The 19,753-nt window shown below is 37.4% G+C and overlaps 1 protein-coding gene across 5 annotated transcripts in view; it reads left to right on the top strand.

Annotated features, from left to right (window-relative positions):
• The window catches only part of Ryr2 (ryanodine receptor 2), a 737,098-nt gene that overhangs the window by 251,854 nt on the left and 465,491 nt on the right, over positions 1–19,753 (top strand). For all 5 annotated transcript variants that reach the window (XM_045151997.1, XM_045151996.1, XM_045151994.1 and 2 more), the window contains exon 2: positions 4,021–4,140. In XM_045151997.1, the coding sequence (XP_045007932.1) occupies positions 4,021–4,140 (120 nt within the window). The remainder of the gene's footprint in view (positions 1–4,020; positions 4,141–19,753) is intronic.

Here is a 19,753-nt window from a genome sequence, read left to right as displayed (position 1 = left end):
TGTGTATGTGTGTATAGATAGATAGATAGATAGATAGATAGATAGATAGATAGATAGATGTATATATCTTAATCATAACCAAACACATAGGCTTCCATTATCAGAAAACCTCACATGACCTATTATCACAGAGCTCTCAGATGCAAAATGTGCACATTCTCCTACTGCAGGGATACAAGAGAGAATTTGCTTCCGCATGAGTGATGGGTTCATTAACAGGATCTGGCAAGTTATTTGTGTTTTACTGATTGGTCCATGAAATGTTTGGTATATGTTACTTCCTGTCAAAAGGGAACTCTTCACTTACTTGCATGTAATGCAAAAATTGCTCCCAGGTAAAACAGAGAAGCCTTATTGGTATGTCAGGTTAGGTTCTGTCATTTGAGGTTGAGACATGATTGAAAGTGCTTGCTATAGCCTGTCTCCTTGGAGGTGTACCAGAGCTTTTTGGAACATAGTATTACATTTTTTTTTGTCACTTCATCATTCCATGTTAAGTTACCACATTGCAGGAAAACTTTGCATAAATGAGTCTATTTCACAGACTGGATAGAATAGCTTAATGTACCATTTAGCTGCAATTTTTCTCTTATATATTCTCTATAATATTCTATTTAATTATTTACCCCATAGGTTTACTTCATCTCCACATGAACTCTACATTTCTAATTTTGTCTAAAGTACATGTAGTTACATTAATATTCCACAGGAGATTCCCCAAGTCTCCCATGGAATTCATTCTGGGTCCTAGATGCCCCTACCCATGAGTGTTTGTTAGGAATGGGATCTTTTAGTCCAAGGTACAGCCTGTAGACCAGAGTGAACATTTTAACAAGAACAATGGGTGGTAAGATGCTGTTAGTAACTGAGGAGCATGCTTGTCTTTAACAAACATGGAAAAAAAATCAATCCCCTTTATGAGGAATGTAGGGGCAATGACTTTTAGATTCAGATATATTAGGTTTAATGACTCAATTAGTGGAAATATGTATGACAAGCCATGCTTGATTAACAGGTTACCGTGACCCTTACTTTTCTTCCCTGCATATGTGTGCATAGTGTTTCAATCACAGAACACCAAGGATTGTAAATTAGTACCAGGGCAGGCATATTCCATACCCTTGGTAACTATCCTATTCCTTGTGATTTTTCAGGACTTACTCATCAGTACTGCTGTTCTCATTTGTCCCTTATGCTGTGGTTTACTTTCTTCTTTCTTTTTCCTCTCTTACAATCTTCTCTTATTCTCATTCTGACTACCTTTAATTCATAGATTAAAGTAATTTTAACTAAATGGATTTGGGTCATCTCCTGCATCCCAAAGGCTCTCTGACCCAAGAGTGTTGTTTGCATGTTTGAGCTAGTTCCATAAGGCAAGTAGCAAGATGGTAAAGAGACTTTGGGGATTCGCTAAGCTTTTGAGAACATCAGCGTAATTTCCAGTGCTCATTATGTTTCATGTGGTGTGCTACACCATACATCTCTGATCTCATTATGTAAAGCACTTCAGCATCTTTTATTATAGTCATGCTGAACATGACGTTTACATTCATTTGTACTTCTATGAAAATCAGGCATTTTTTCTGAGCAAATGGCTTTTTTAAGTAAAACGAATGTTCACCCAAAATTAATGGGCACCTGAAGAGTAAGTTAGAGGCAATTGTTAAAAATTGGGCTTTGCCTTTGGCTGGAGCTATAGGCTAGCCATTACATGTTGCTGCTACTGTATAGGAAATACAGGCGGACAGCATGCATCACAAAAGCTAAAAGTCCAACTAGACCTGTACTTTTTCAAATTAATACAGCATTTTCTTTGAGTTAACCAAAATAGATTATTTTTATTTATTTTTATTTTTTTTAAAAATTTTTATTCATTTATTTGAGAGTGACAGACATAGAGAGAAAGACAGATAGAGGGAGAGAGAGAATGGGAGCGCCAGCGCTTCCAGCCTCTGCAAACGAACTCCAGACACGTGCGCCCCCTTGTGCATCTGGCTAACGTGGGACATAGGGAACCAAGCCTCAAACCGGGGTCCTTAGGCTTCACAGGCAAGCACTTAACCCTAAGCCATCTCTCCAGCCCATTTTATTTTAAAAGATATCTTAGGGCTAGAAAGATGGCTCAACAGTGAAGGCACTTTCCTGCAAAGCCTAACAACTGGGTTCAGTTCGCGAGTACCTATGTAAATCCAGATGCACAAAGTAGCACATGCATCTGGAGTTTGTTTGAAGTGGTTTGAGGCCCTGGTGTGCTCATGCTGTCTGTCTGTATCTCTTCTGTCTCTCTGCTTGCAAATAAATATATAAAAATATTTAAAAGATATCATTATTCTATGATTTGACCTTTTCCTTTTCACTTTGAGCCTAATTAGAAAGACTGATGACTATATTTGTTCTTTTTGTGTGTTACATGTATGTTCATGTGTGTCAGTGCACATGCATGCATGTGTGTGGAGGCCAGAGGACAACCTCAGGTATTGTTGCTCAGGGTCATGAACATGCAGCTTGGCCAAGTAGACTAGACTGGCTGGCCAGTGAGCTTTGGGGATCTGTTTCTACCTCTTGCATTGCTAGGATTACAAGTGCATGCCACCATGCCTGGATTCTTGAGATCAAATTCAGTCCTTCATGCTTGCAAGGTGAGCATTATACTGAATGAGTTACTTCTTAGCCCCTAATTATCTCTCAACTATTTTGTTATGTGCCCTTTTATGTCTTTGATCTTGACATGTCAAAATACAAATGGCTATATTCCTTAGGCATTTGCCACAGAATGTGATTACTGAGATTTTTTTTTTATGAAATAACTCTACCTCCCACTTAGTGTCTATTTAGTACCATTGTATGTTAGTCATTGTGCAAGTACTTTGTCCCATGTTATTGTTTAGTAATTTAATGCCTTGCTTAAGATCACAAGGCCTACTTTAGAGCTGCTGGGGTAGATCCCATTGTCTGTCTATCTGTCTCCTCCCCCTCCTCCTCCTCCTCCTTCTTTTCCCTCTCTCTCTCTCTCTCTCACCTCCTCTTCTATCTGGACAGGATCTCACTAGATAATCCAAGTTGGTCTCAAACCCTTGCAGATCCTGCTAAAGCTTAAGTCCCTACTTCTTATATAATTCCTGTTCCTTGCACTACATCTTCCTATTTATCGTCTTTTCTCATGTGTACTTCTTCCTGTTATCTTGCTTCATGAAGTAATTGGAAACTCTTGTTATATTTCAGGCTATTTGAAATAACAAGTTGTCTCTCTCCACTCTTTCAAGCAGCCCAGAATAGTTTCAAATATAATCACATAGTCAATGTGTGGTTGAACTAAGATGAATTTTACAGTCAATATGAACCTAGAGGTGAAGTTATTGGCCAATTTTTCTAGTTTAGTTTTGGAATGACATGTGCCTGCCTCTGGGATCATTTCCATTTTTGGTGATGGTTTGATGACCTTGGACTGCAGTGGATCCTTTCTTGATAATTCTGCTTATTAACATGGGATTAGGAGTGTGAACATGAAAATCACATATCTTTCATCTATTTAGGTTGCCTGTGGTGATCAGTAATAAAAAGATATCTACTGATCACCTTGAGTGACTTTAGCTCTTCCCTTTTCCCCAACCCAGTTACATTCTTGCAAATAAAAGGTGTCTGAGGGGGCTCAGGGAAATTTGTGGAAGAGGGGGCGAAAAGAATGTCAGAGCCACACGTTGAGTCACGATAGACAGAGACATTTCCTCCTACCATAAATGATGGATAACCCCACAGTGCATGACCAACATACCTTAACAAGAAGGGTCCCTGTGGAGGGGGGAAAACAGGGAGGAAGCTAACAATGGTACCCATTTGACTGTATTCACTGAGTATAAAACTAATTTTTTAAAAAAAGGAAAAAAAGGTGCTTGAGGAATTGGTCTTACAAAACAGTTACTACATATGACTCAGCTTTTAAACAGGTGTTAAGATTATATTTCTAGATCAGGTTTCTACAGTGTACAGATCCTTATTCTCCTCTCTTGCTTCTCTCCCCAGGAAGATGAAGTGGTCCTGCAGTGCACTGCAACCATCCACAAAGAGCAGCAGAAACTGTGTTTGGCAGCAGAAGGATTCGGAAACAGACTTTGTTTCTTGGAGTCTACTTCCAATTCCAAGGTGGGAAGAAACCTTTCCAGGCCATTCATTTCAGTATTGACAACATTGATAAGCTCTCTGTTATTTTCTGCAGGACACATAGTATATAAACTAAATGGGTAGGCAAAACATTTTTAGCCATTAATATGGAAAATTTTAAACTTATATCGAGTGGTAAGAGCTGGGATACAGTTATTCACAAGCACAGACAAAGGCCTTGGACCAACCATGAAAAGTAAATACATAAGTAAGTTATGTAGTTTCAAATTGGATAAGGGACAGGAAGGGAACTAGATAAATAGAGTAGACAGAGTTGGGTGGAGGTCTTATCCTTTCACTGAGTATTTCTAACAAGACTTTTTGAGACAAAGACATTTGGTAGGCCAGGATCATGTGTGAGAATGCGTAGCACTAAATTCTGGAAATTTCCATAGGGAGGAACCAGGGCATGCAAAGTTCCCATGTGGGAATGTATGTATGTATGCATGGTGTGTTTAAGTGGCATCATGAAGTGACTACTCATGCAGATGAGGTCTGCAAGGGACCAGACCTTATATGGTGCTGTAGGCCATGGTTAGTAATCATGGTTTCTTTTCAATATTAAGGAAGGCCATGGAGATGGGACATTAGAGTAAACCAGTGATTTCATTTGTTTGAGATTCTCTAAACACTGCCAAGACTCTTAAGGGATTTGAGACTATAGAGAACAAGTGTAGAAGCCAGGAGACCAGTGCAAAGATGCTTGTTCTTTGGGAGGCAATTCTTTCTTTTACCAGGAGCATGGGGTGTGTGGAGTTGGACTGTGCTCCAAGTACACATGCCTCTGCTGATTGATGAGAAGGAGGAGAAGAGGGGAACAAAGATGTCTGTTGGAGTCAGAAATCACCAAGAGCACAGCCCTTTTGGTAATCTCTTACATAGCACTTTGTAGTTTATAGAATTTTTGATAGTCATTCAACTGTAACAGTGAGAGAATGAGTAGTTACTATTGTCATTCTCATTGTACAAAAGAGATATTGGAAATCTTATGGATAATAAGCTTTCCAATACTTGAAATAGTGAATATGGCATTGGTTTTCTACACGTATACCTAGGTCTTTTGGCTCCAGATACTTAATTTAGTTTTTATGCCACAGAACCTGTAGTCATTCTGTAAAAGTAATATTAAGTTATGTATATATATATAAAGATATATATGATATAATATAATCTTATATTATAGAAGCTTATATTAAGTAACATTATTAATATCATAATGCTCTATCACAACTATATTACTCGTTAGATTTTTGTTTTGTTTTGTTTTGATATGAGGTCCCATGTTACCCAGGCTTACATCAAATTCATTCTGTAGCTGAGCTAAGGATAACTTTGGACTTCTGATCCTTATGCTTCTGCCTCCCCAGGATTACAGGTGTATGCTACCATGCCCAGTTTATTCAGTGTTGGGGATTAAACCCAGGACTTCCTTCATGCTAAGCAAGCACTCTACCAACTGACTTACATCCTTATCACCATCCTTCAATGTATTTTATTTGTACAAGTTGCCATTGCACACCCCCCCACACACACATGAACACATGCATGCCCACACACATGCATGCAAAAAAGGGAAAATATAGCTTTAACAGTGAATACTGAATTGAAGAAAAGTCAGAGCACATCAACATTCCGGTAATATCTTCTGAGAAGCAGAAGAAAGGGAAGAAAGAGCCTTCATAATCACAAAGGAAGTGAAAAAGAGGATAAGACAGGAGAATAAGTAATAGATATAGTTAATTGGAGTAAGGTACAACACATCTATTATAGGAAGCTCCAGGAAGAAAATGAATGTATAAACAGGACAAACATATCTCAGGAGTACTCTGAAACTTTCCGTTGAAGGGCCAAGTGCACACCTGGGAAAATCAACCCTTCACCAAAATGTAAGTTCAAGTAAAGTGATGGGAGTTTAAAAGTATAGACAATAATTATTTTAATCAAGGAAAGAACAAATAAAGGAAAGTCTATTGGCACCAGACTATTTAACCACAGTGGAGAAATAGATTTTTCTGTCTAAATTTTAGTCAGAGACTACAGCCACAGTAATTTTTCATTACTTAGAAGACCACAGACATCCCGAGTGTAGAAGTATGTGGAGCTCTTGTTTCCTTGAGTCCCCTTTTTACTGAAGAGTAGGTTTTGGACAACTAGACTCCAGACAGACTTGGAATGAAGAACAGTGGTGATCCTCTCATACCCCTTTACCAGAGGATGGTGACACATCCAGGGATTAAAGGGAGATGATAGTGGAGAATGGCTGTACCAGTGTACCCACAAAGCAGTGGGAGAAAAGTGTGTTTGGGGGTGGGGGAGTTTGTAACAGTCATACTCAAATTCTAATTTCCTTGTAAGTATTGTCTCAAAGTAAACCATACAACTCTGAATGAAGTGAAGTCCTCTCAGTGTTGCTTATACACACAATAAATATGTAAGGACCAAAAAGGAGGGACTTGGGGTGCTATTTAAAGATGTTTGTATCAAGGTATCCCAAACTTCCTGAAGGGTTCCACAGTGCTCCTTTGTACTCTCCAGGTCTTACATTCTGTCCCTTCCATCTCCCACAGTGTTCCTTGAGCACTGGAGGGGTGAGGTATATGTCCCTTGTAGGAATGAATCTTCATTAGTCATGCATTTTCAGTACTTGACCAGGAATGATTTTCTACACTAATTTCCACTGCAGAGAAGAAAAAAAGCTTTTTTGACCAGGGCTGAGATCAAAGCTGATCTGTGGGTTCAAAGATAAATAATTAGGAGGAGGTTTGACAGCCCATCTGATAGGCAATAAAATAGTAGATTCTTCCCTAGTTCTATAATCTCCTGAGCCATGGGCTTTTTACTTTGTTATGGAGCAGGCCTCAAATCTACTCAGAGAACTAGTAGTTACCTCCATAAGAGTCATGCTACTATTGTTCCAGAGGACATGTCTGGTCTGGTGGATTAGTTCTGTGGAATGCAGGGTTATATGAAGGTACTCCTTTACTATATGGGACAGAGTGTGTCACTAGTCGCAGGAACATTTGCTTCTGAAATTGAAAATAAATAAGATGGGGCTAAAGAAATTGCTAAGTGGTTAAGGTGCTTGTCTGTGAAGCCTAAGAACCCAGGTTTGATTTTCCAATACACAGGTAAGCCAGAGGCACATGGTAGCACATGCTTCTGGAGTTCATTTGTAGTGGCTGGAGGCCCTAGAGCACCCATTCTCTCTCTTCCTCTCTCCCTCTTTCTTCCTAACATAAATAAATTAACATAAAATATCATACAAATATAAATAAATTAAAATATATCTTAAAAAGAAGAAAATAAAGAATGTAGTTTATTTTGATTTGCTATTTTTAACTTTTTATTTATTTGAGAGACAGAAGGAGGCAGAGAGAGGGAGAGAGAGAGAATGGGCATGACAGGGCATCCAGCCACTGTAGATGAACTCCAGATATATGCGCCCCACTTGTGCATCTGGCTTACATGAGTACTGGGGAATCAAACTGGGGTCCTTTGGCTTTGTAGGCAAATGTCTTAACTGCTGAGCCATCTCTCCAGCCCTTATTTGTTATTTTAATTAATACTGTGTAGAGTTGTTTTTGTTTTATAGAGTGAGTGAGAGAGAGTGAATTGGTTTGCTGGGCCTTAGCCACTGCAACTGAACTCCAGATGTTTGTGCCGCCTAGTGAGCATATACAACCTTACACTTGCCTCACCTTTTGTGTGTGTGGTTTACATGGGGTCTGGAGAGTCAAACATGGTTATTTAGGCTTCACAGGAAAGTGCAGTAACCACTAAGTCATCATCTCTTCAGTACACTGTTGCAGATTTTATTAAGTCTGGGGGAGAGTAGGATAGACTGAAACCAAGAATATTTCATTCTGAGTAGTAAAGACCTGACTATAATTTGGATTCCTGAGGGCTGTTGTTAAATTTTTGCAACTCAGCTTTCCTGACAGGCATGCCCTTTGAAAATTACATACGTACATTCTATGTCAGTTGGATTATGGTGCAGAGAGCACCAACTTTATCACTGAATATGGCCTAGGCTGGCTTGTTTTGGTAATCGCAAGTCATTATCATGGAAAACCCATTCCTGGATAGAATGCATTATAGTCTTGGGCATTTTCAGGATGTATGACAGTACTGATCTTTCATTTATAAGTACTTTATCCTTAGTAAAACATCTGATTAAGTAGAATAATTAATTCCCTGTTAACCTAATGTTCCTTTGGTAATATTTGAATGTTTCTACAGTGCTGACTTGAATTACATCAAGTAATAACACATGACTGATGTTTAATAGTTATAAGCAGGTGTATACCTATAAGAAAATTTGAAGTAAAATTTTAGTGTTTTTCCTTAGGTGCAGCAGAATGATTTCAACCAACTCAAATACAGTCAGCAAGTTTGAGCTCTATCTTTAAGGAGTATAAATGTTAGACAATCATTTCAAGAAAGATGGTCTAAGTATAACTCTGTGTAGTTCTGTGAAGGATTTTTATATTATTTGATTTAAGTCTCACCAGGTAATAATTTGGCTGTTAAGTTCATGACAAGGTATGGTTTGTAATAATAAGAAAGTTAGCACTGATCCTACCAGAAGATGCTCTGTGTTTCTGTTCCCCTCTGCTCAGTTATAAAATACAGGGTGGTCAATATTTTTAGAATACTGAGATACTTAATTTTGTATTAAATTAAATCCAAATTCTACTAAATTACAGTATAAAACAAATATTTTAAAGTATCTGAACATGATTCCTATAGAAATTTGAAACTGTGTGTAAAATTGCAAAGTGGGAAAGCAGTTTGCCATCAGATAACTATAGATCTCATGAAACACTGGAGTTCCATACCGAGACAGTTTGGGAAATATTTCATAAGGATATGACCATTGAGTCAGTAGCAGTAATCCCCTCAAAACAAGCATTCAAATAGAAGAACACAGTTCTTAAATAATTATCTCATTGTGGCAAGGCTAGTTTTCTGGTGTTTATCTTTATGGAGACAAAACCAAACAAAAAAAAGTAATGTAGAGTTCTTAGATTTGTTTCAGCTTACAACTTCACTAATTCTGGTTCCAGGACTGGTTCATATTCACAGTATATATAGGCAACATGGTTGGTTTTCATCAGGCTTTCAAGAATTGCACTGTAGAGAGAGCAATATTATGAATTCTTTCCATTTCCCATTTCTGTGGCATCACTTTAATTAAAAGTTTTTTTTTCTGTAATGGGACATGAATGTGTAATATTTTATTTTTGGTGGATTCTCTGCTCAGGACATTATTCACCACCATAAATAATGCATTGGGATATTAATGATGCATAACAGTTGTGCTATTCCTGATGAGTAGCTCTTCTTATTCAAGTGAGAAATTTTGAATAATAAAAATGTCACTATAAGATAAATGCTGCATGACATAATAAAGATTTACTTTAAAAATAAAGCTTATGAAATATTTTAAACATAAAGAATTGTTTCTCAGTGTGTTTCCTCTAACGTTTAATTGAAATAATGAAACATGATAGAAAAATAAAACATTATTATCTTTTCTCTTTATTCATTTGCCTTTCATTGAATTTTATTTGTGTGGAAGGGAGGCAAAATAAATATCAATGTGGTTGGAAAAGAAGGTGAAATTCATTAACCTTTTTTGTTCATTAATATGCTTTTGTTTATATAATATATTAGTTGCCAGTATTTTAAGAGTGAAACAAAGTTGATGGTATGTGTAGCAGAATCAAAATATCTCAATGATATATGCATATTTAATCTATCTAGGATCAGCGATTTCAAGCATTCTGATGGAATAGAGGAGTAGTAACACAGTATCTGATGTGGGTCAGATTACTACATTGGGTCAGAGTAGAGCTGTGTGTTGTTATTGTTTATAAACTATATATGAACATTGCTTGGTTTTATTTTTGCATATGTATATGGGTGTGATATGTGTGTATGTGTATGCATGTGGGTACATGTGTGGATGAGTGCACGTGTTGAGGCCAAAGGTTGACACTGAGTGTGTTCCTCAATCACTCTCCTCTTTATTTCCTGAAACAAGGTCTCTTAGTGTAGTCAGGAGCTCGCTGATTCAGCTAGTCTAGCTGTCCAGCATGCTCTGTGATCCCCTAACTCCATCCCCTAGTGCTGGAGTAATAGGCATGTGCCATGCCTGCTTTGCATTTATGTGTGTTCTGAGGGTCCTCACTCCAGTCCTCATACTTGTGTGGCAATCACATTATCCACTGAGCCATGTAGGAGTAGTTCTTGCTGGAGTCGCACATCTGATGAAGCTGCTACCAACTTAGGACACTTGGGGAAGAGCACCTGCACACAAAGACAAAGTTGACATAATTGAGACTCAAGCTAGGAAGCTGGATTTGGAATACTTAGATGACATGACTTCAGTTTGTTGCCATCTTTCAAGTGTTTGAAAGAATCCTCATGGTGGTAAAAACTGGACTCCCAATTTCCTTTTATGTTTCTTACAAGATGGGGAAAAATGAAATAAAAAGAAAACATTGAAACCCGAGACCAAGAAACAATTTAACCCATAGTCTGGATGAGGTCTCCACTAAGTATAAGGCACATGGGACTAGTTAGATAAAAACCCATGTGGGGCTCACCTCTTGGGCACATGAGGTCCTTCCAAGCACTGGAGAAAGATTTGCAGAAGCTTTAACCCACTTCACTCATCAGTAATCTTGGATTTCTACCACACCACATCTGACCAACTCAGTGTGGGCCTGGAAGATGTGGGCTTTGTATGGCAGGAAGCCTTATTTGCCCAACTGGGCCTTGCCAGTAAAGTTCTAGAGGCTTGCTCAGGTAGGGATAGCACTACTATGAGCTCAGGCTGAGTTTGATTGTAGTACCTGTTATAGCCAAGCATCCAGAAAGGTGAATCTGTCCATAGCAATGCTAAGAGCTGTTTTAACAAAATGCCTGTGAGCAACTGAACATTGTATTCACATACCATCTTCCTTTCTATATCTGAAAGTGAACTGACTGCAGCAAATGAAGCTGTAATGCAAGGCTGGCAACTTTTCTTGGCAAAATCCACATAGTAAATATTTCATATTTTTCAGGTCATGTTTTCTCTTCAACTCTGACATTTAGTCCTATAGCAGCTGTAGACAGTATGTAAACAGATAAGTTTGGATGCCTTCCTAAAATTTTGTATTGATGGGCACTGAGATTTGAATTATAGACAATTTTTTTTTGTGTTCTGGGATATTTCTTCTCCCCTTCCTTCATTTCTGAGAAATTTAGCTACCAAAAAAAGCATGTAGAATCTATTCTTAATTCTGGAACCATACAAAACAAGCAATGGATCACATTTGGCAATGGCAGCAGTGTGCCTGTCTTTGGTCTAGTATATGCAAAGTGTTGTATCCCTATATCCTGTAGTCCTGTATCCTCGGAGATATGATAAATGAAAAAGTATTGATTACATGTTCTCTTACTCTATCCAAAAATAATGAAAGACAATACCTTTGGATGGAACAATTAGTGGAGTTTTATAAAGTTTGATAAAGTTTTATAAAGACATGACATTTGATAGACTTCAACAGCTGTAATTAATAAAAAATATTTTTGAAATTTGAAGAACAAATGCATAAAAATTATACATATGTATAATATATATATATATATATATATATATATATATATATATATATATATATATATCTCAAAAGAAAAGAAAGAAAGAAAAAAAAACAAGAAAGGATGGTATGGTATAGAGAGAAACATTTTTCTGTGACTGGAAGCTCCCTGGAAGCTCCCCAAGCGTTCTATGGAGGGCCTTCAAAGGCTATGTAACCCTTGCACATAAAGATGAAAGGAGCAACAGATAGTTTTTGAGCAGTGGACTACATTTTTTTTTTATTTGCTGCTACTTTAGACCTGAGCTGACTTCCCTGAAATGTAAGCAGGACATGTTGGCTTTACTGAAAAACTACATTCCCTTGAACAAACACCATTCTCTCTCTGCCTGGAAAACCCTTGTAAACATTTTACCTGAAGGAAACCTACTATCCTTCTAGGCAAGTGTGAAATATGCCTTCCTCCATTTGTAAGCATGGCAGGTGCTGCTGCATCACGTGGTGACCCTTCCCTTTTGCCTCTCTAGCTTTGAAAGCATAGAGTCTTTCAACTATGTAATATTTCAGGAACCAACTCACATTTGAAGGAGTAGATGTTGAATAAATGTGTACTGATTGTAACTACTGGAGTTTTGGGAAGTCCTCCTGTACTCTCCAGAGTGCACTGAGAGATGGTCTTTTGGCTTTGTAGAATTATTTCAATGCCCTTACTATTGCTTGACCACATACATTTGTACATATAATAATGTTCCATCCTCATGAATTGATGGGGTTTGGTGCAGTGCAACCACAATAATATTTAATTTCCTACTTTACATAAGGGCTGCATTTTTATTATCATTCTTATTAATAATTTAAAGATTCAAAAGCTATAATTTATAGAAAAATCTATGAAACAGATAGTAACAAATTTGATATAGAATAAAATGCAGAGTTCTTTTGCCACCATAACTTTTAACATATGTGCATATAACATTGTCTTATGATGAGAAGGGATCTGTGATTCCCTGTTTTCCCCACTCTCTGACCTCCCACTGGCAAGAAGACCCTGATAATCCTTAATTTCTTGCCTTTCTTTTCCTGGTATTTGTAGTGCATCTAGGTCATCGCCATCTTAGTTGGAAGTCCAGTTTTCCAACTTTTTAACCTTTTAATTTTTTTTTATTTTTTGTAGTCAGTGAATACAGTCAAGTTGGTACCATTGTTAGCCTCCTCCCTGTCCTCTCCCATCTACAGAGACCCTCCTTGTTGGGGTATATGGGTCATGTATTGTGGGGTTAGCCTTTAGTTTTGGGTAGGAGGAAATATCTCTGTGTGTCATGACCCAACAAATTTCTCTGATCCATGTTGTGTTCATATTAGGTCTGCTTCTGTATTGAGATCTTGGGAGCCTCTGTGTCTCTGGATATCTGGTTTGGTAGGGGTTGTTTGTTCCTTCTGTGTCTATCTCCTTCACTGTTGTGCTGGTTCCCGGTTTGTCAAGAAAACAGCATTCTTGCATGTTTCCCCAATTATTCTTAGTTTTAGCTGGGGCCCTTCTGAGGTATGATGGGGTGGTTCTCTCCTTAAGATCTGCATCTATCTGAAAAAGAGAACCAGATTCTCCAATGGAGAATAAATTTAGCACCCAGTAGATGTGATATCCATTGGTTTTTAGAGAGAATTTAGTGAAGAGCACATTCCTTTTTGGATATGGTTCTGACTTGTTTCCCAACTCCAGCTATGGGTTCCATTCCACTGAGCAGATCAGTTAGCCAAATTGAAAGCAGTTGGTTTCCCACCATGGCTATGCACTATTGCACTGGTATGAGCATCACGTCAGGTTGTTTGCTGCTAAGTAAGTTAGACCATGCATTGCTTGGGCAGATATTGGTGTTTATCCCCCAGATGCTCATATAGCTCCTTCCAGCACTAGATGTGCTGTCTGGGGATTGACTCTCTTCTAGCTTCCAGCAATGTCACTTCATGCTACATACCAATAGTGTATGGTGTCTTCAGCATTGGGTCTTACCACTAACCTAAGGTGGGTCCTCAAGTGCTCTGACATAAATCTGTATTCTTTTGGGAAACCTTTTAGGTCTCTGTGATCAAAAGCTCATCATTGTGGATGATTAACACCTGCTGGTACTGGGAATTATAGCACAGTGGCCAAGAAGAGAAGGAAGAACCAGATTAGTAATATAAAAGAGATAAGAGATGAGAGAGAAGAGGGTGAGAGGAGAAGGTGAGAGATGAGAGAGAGAGAGAGAGAGAGAGAGAGAGAGAGAGAGAGGGAGAGAGAGAGAGAGGAGCAAGCATAAATAGGAGGAGATAATGAACAGTTTTTGTCATACCCTCTCCTGGTTCTTGTGAATCTGGTGTTCTCTCTAAGGGCCTGGTGGAGGCTTAGCCGTTTGTTCTGTCTTTTTGGATGTAGCGTTTTATGGTACTATTGCCTTTTAGGTCCAGTTTTATGTATCCCCCTCCTTTCCTTACCCTCCCCTCTTTCCCCACCCTCCCTATTGTCTGGTCTTCAAGATGCTTGGTGGGTATGTTGGTGACTTGGGTAGATTCAAGTTAGGAACTGTAGATGAATGAAACTATGTGGTGATTATCTTTCTGTGATTGGATGAGTCCACTAAGATTAAGCTGTTCCAGGCTGGACCACTTTTCTTCAAATTCCATTGTATTGTTTTTCCTTAATGCTGTGTAGAATTCCATCATGTAGATACACCATAACTTAGTTTTCCTTTCATCTAGTGATGGACATCTGGGTTGATTCCAGCTCTAGGCGATTATGAATTGAGCAGCTATAAACATGGTTTAGCAAATCTCTTTGAGTTGAGGTTTGGAGCTTTTAGTGAACATGCCCAATAAGGGAATTACTGGGTCTGTTGGTAACTCTGTAGTCAGTTTTTTAGGAGCCTCCATATTGCTTTCCAAAGTGGTTGCACCATCTTACACTCCTACCAACAGTGGAAGAGGGTTCCTGTTTCTCCACATCCTCACCAGCATTTGTTTTCATTTGATTTTTTTAATGTTTGCTATTCTTACTGGGGTAAGATAGAATCTCATAGTTGTTTTAATTTGCATTTCCTTGATGATTATGGATGGTGAACATTTTCTTAAGTGTGTGTTTGCCATTTGTATTTCTTCCTCTGAGAATACTTGCACAGATCTATGACCCATTTTATGAGTGGGTTGTTTGACGTTATATTGTTTAGGTTTTTGAGTTCTTGTAGATTTTAGAAATTAGGCCTCTGTCAGTTGAATAACAGGCAAAAATTTTCTCCCATTCTGTTGCTAATCTATTGGCTCTGCTTAATGTATGTTTGTCTCTGAAGAAACCTTTCAGCTTCATGAGATCCCAATGGTTGAATGATTGTTTAAGTTACTGAGCTACTGGGGTTTGTTCAGGAAGTCTTCCCATTCCTATATCATGGAAATATCCTCCTAATTTTCTTTCAGTAGTAGCAGTTTCCGGATTTATATTGAGGTCTTTGATCCATTTGGACTTGATTGTTGTGCTTGGGAGATGTGTGGATCAAGTTTCAATTTCCTGCATATGGTTATCCAGTTTGTCCAGCACAGTTTGTTGATGTTGCTGTCTTTTTTTCCAGCCTACATTGTTAAGGCCTTTGTCAAATATATCAAGTATCTGTAGTTACTTGGCCCAAAGTCCAGGTCTGCAATTCTGTTCCATTGGTCTATATTCCCATTTTTATACCAGTACCATGTTGTTTTTATTACAATGCTTTTGTAATATAGCTTTAGATCCAGTATGGTGATGCCTCCAGACATGTTTCTTTTGCTAAGGATATACTTGGATATCAGAGGCCATATGCCATTTCATATGAATTTTGAGATTTTTTTTTTTTTATCTCTGTGAAGAAACATGTTGGGATTTTGATGGGAATAAATCTGTATATTTATATATGTAATAAATATATATATATATATTTAGTTATTTTACATATATATATGTATATATATATATATATATATATATATATATATATATATATATATATGTAATAAATTAAATCTGTATATTGCCTTTGGTAAGATTACTGTTTTCAAAATGTTAATTCTGCCTATCCAGGAGCATGGGAGGCCTTTCCATTTTCTCAAGTCCTCCTCAATTTCTTTCTTGAGTGTTTTTATGTTTTCATTGTTTAGGTCTTTCATGTCCTTGATTAATGTTATTCCAAGGTATTTCAATTTTTTGTTGTTGCTATTGAAAATGGGACAGTGTTGCTTATTTCATTCTCTGGGTCTTTGTCTTTTGCATATAGAAAGGCTACTAATTTTCTGCATTAATTTTATATCATGCTACTTTGCTGAAGATGTTAATCACTTTTAAGAGTTTTGAGATGGAGGCTGGGGAAATGGCTTAGTGGTTAAGCGCTTGCCTGTGAAGCCCAATGACCCCAGTTTGAGGCTTGATTCACCAGGAACCATGTTAGCTAGATGCACAAGTGGGCACATGCATCTGGAGTTCATTTGCAGTGACTGGAGGCCCTGGCATGCCCATTCTCTCTGTCTATCTGCCTCTTTCTCTGTCTGTCACTGTCAAAGAAATAAATAAAAATAAACAAAAAAATTTTTAAAGTGTTTTGAGATGGAAGTTTTTGGGTCACTTATGTATAGAACCATGCCATCTGTGAATAGGGCTCACTTAACTTCTTTTCCAATTTGTATCCCTTTTACTTCTATCTATTGTCTTATTGCTTGAGCTAGTACTTTCAGTACTATGTTGAAGAGCAGAGGTGAGAGTGGACACCTCTGTTTTGTTCCTGATCTCAATGGGAATTTCCCCAGTCTCTCTCCATTAAGTATTATTTGGGCCTTAGGAGCTTTATATACAGTCTTCATTATGTTGAGATATAAACCATCCATGCCAATTCTCTCCAATATTTTGATCATGAAGTGATGTTGTATTTTGTTAAAGGCCATTTCTGCATATGTTGAAATGATCTTGTAGTTTTTGTGTTTAAGCTTATTTATGTGGTATATTACATTGACAGATTTCTGTATTTTGAACCACCCCTGAGTTCCTGGGATGACGTCTAGTAGATCAAGGTAGATAATGGCTTTGATGTGTTGTTGAATTTGGTTTGTGAGGATTTTGGTCAGGATCTTTGTGTCTAAGATCATCAGGGAAATAGACCTATAGTTTTGTTTTCTTGTGGCATCTCTGTGTCATTTTGGAATTAGGGTGATACTAGCTTCATAGAAGGAGTTGGGTAGCTTTTCCTGTTCTCTGATTGTGTGGCAGAGTTTGAGAAAAATTGGTTTGAGTTCTTCCATGGAGGTTTGATAGAATTCAGCTGAGAAGCCATCTAGTCCTGGACTCTTCTATTTAGTGAGGTTTTTTTTTTTTTAATTACCTTTATATATGATAGATTTGTTTAGGAGATTGATCTGTTCTGAGTTTAGCTTTGGTAGGTGGTATATGTCTAGAATTCATCCCTTTCCTTCATATTATCCAGTTTTTTTGAGTAGAGGTTTTTGAAATAAATCCTAATGATTCTCCCGATTTCATTTATGTCTGTTGTGATCTCTTCTTTTTCATTTCAAATTTTGTTAATTTGAAGCAGTTTTTTTTTTTTTTGGCCTGATCAAATTGGCCAGGGGGTTTATCAATCTTGTTTATTTTTCCAAAGAACTAGCTCTTTGCTTCATAATTTTCTTAATTGTTTTCTTAGTTTCCAATTCATTAATTTCTGTTTTGATCTTAATTATTTCTTTTTGTCTGGAGCATTTGGGGTTGTTCTTCTTGTTTTTCCAGTTCTTTTAAGTAGATGGTTAGGTTATTGATTTGGGATCTCTCTGGTATGAATTCATTTAGTTCTATGAATTTTCCTCTGAGGACTGCCTTCATTTTGTTGCATAAGTTTTGGTATGTTATGTTCTCATTGTCATTCACTGCTAGAAATTTTTCAATTTAATTTTTTATGTTGTCCACTACCAATTTATTGTTTAAAAGTGTATCGTTCAGTTTCTAGGAGGTGGTGGGATTCCTGCCACATCTTTTATTGTTAATTTCTAGCAATACAGTATTGTGATTTAATAACTTGCAGGAAATTTTGTGGATTGGCCTAAATATATGGAGGCAGGCTTTATGACCCAGTATATGCTCTATTTTAGAGAAGGTTTCAAGGGGTGATAAGAATGTATAATCTGTGGATTTGGGTAAAATGTTCTATAGGTCAATTGGATTTATGGTTTTGTTGAGCCCTCTTCCCTGTTAATTTTCTTTTTGGATGATCTTTCTATTGTTGATAGTGGAGTATTGAATTCTCAACTATGATAGTGTTGATGGTTATTTCTGTTTTGTTGCCAAGTAGGTTTTGTTTTATGAATTTTAGTGGACCTGTGTTTTTTTCATAAAGATTGATGATTGCGGTATCCTCATACCCTTGATAAGTGAGAAGTGGCTCTCTTTATCTTTTTTGATTACTTTTGGTTTGAAATCTATTCTCTGCTTGTTTATTATTTCCATATGCTTGGAATATCATTTTCTACTCTTTCACCCTGAGGCAGTGTCTGTCTTAAGTGGTGAGGTAGGTTTTTGAAGACAGCAGATTGAGGGGTCTAATTTTTTGATCTACCCTGTTAGTTTATGTCTCTTGATTGGTGAATTAAGGCCATTAATGTTTAGGATCATGAGGTTTGATTTAATCCTCATATATCATGGTGGTATATGTTGTTTGGTGTTTTCTTTGACTTTGTAGTTTTTTTGTGCCTTCTCTGAGTTTGGTTATTGTGATCTGTTTCTTGTAGACACTTGAGGTTGGTTATTTGATTCTTCTGTCTAAATTCCCTGAAGTACTCTCTGTAGGTTTGGCTTTGTGTTCATATAGTTGTAAAGCTGAGTTTTTATTTATTTATTTATTTATTTTTAATTTTTATTAACATTTTCCATGATTATACAACATATCCCATGGTAATTCCCTCCCTCCCCACCCCCACACTTTCGCATTTGAAATTCCATTCTCCATCATATTACCTCCCCATTATAATCATTGTAATTACATATATACAATATCAACCTATTAAGTATCCTCCTCCCTTCCTTGCTCTACCCTTTATGTCTCCTTTACACCTTACTGGCCTCTGCTACTAAGTATTTTCATTCTCACGCAGAAGCCCAATCATCTGTAGCTAGGATCCACATATGAGAGAGAACATGTGGCGCTTGGCTTTCTGGGCCTGGGTTATCTCACTTAGTATAATACTTTCCAGGTCCATCCATTTTCCTGCAAATTTCATAACTTCATTTTTCTTTACAACTGAGTAGAACTCCATTGTATAAATGTGCCACATCTTCATTATCCACTCATCTGTTGAGGGATATCTAGGCTGGTTCCATTTCCCAGCTATTATAAATTGAGCAGCAATAAACATGGTTGAGCATGTACTTCTAAGGAAATGAGATGAGTCCTTTGGATATATGCCTAGGAGTGCTATAGCTGGGTCATATGGTAGATCAATCTCTAGCTGTTTTAGGAACCTCCACACTGTTTTCCACAATGGCTGGACCAGACTGCATTCACACCAGCAGTGCAGAAGGGTTCCTTTTTTTCCACATCCCCGCCAACATTTATGATCATTTGTTTTCATGATGGTGGCCAATCTGACAAGAGTGAGATGGAATCTCAATGTAGTTTTAATCTGCATTTCCCTGATGACTAGTGACGTAAAACATTTTTTAGATGCTTATATGCCATTCGTATTTCTTCCTTTTAGAACTCTTTATTTAGCTCCATAGCCCATTTTTTGATTGGCTTGTTTGATTCCTTATTATTTAACTTTTTGAGCTCGTTGTATATCCTAGATATTAATCCTCTATCTGATATATAGCTGGCAAAGATTTTTTCCCATTCTGTAGGTTGCCTCTTTGCTTTTTTCACTGTGTCCTTAGCAGTGCAAAATCTTTGTAATTTCATGAGGTCCCAGTGATTAATCTGTGGTTTTATTGCCCGAGCAATTGGGGTTGTATTCAGAAAGTCTTTGCCAAG

Source organism: Jaculus jaculus, chromosome 6, assembly GCF_020740685.1.
Source record: "Jaculus jaculus isolate mJacJac1 chromosome 6, mJacJac1.mat.Y.cur, whole genome shotgun sequence".
In the NCBI taxonomy this organism is placed as follows: Eukaryota; Metazoa; Chordata; class Mammalia; order Rodentia; family Dipodidae; genus Jaculus; species Jaculus jaculus.
Note: the sequence above shows the minus strand (reverse complement) of the source record. Positions and strands in the feature narration are given on the sequence as shown.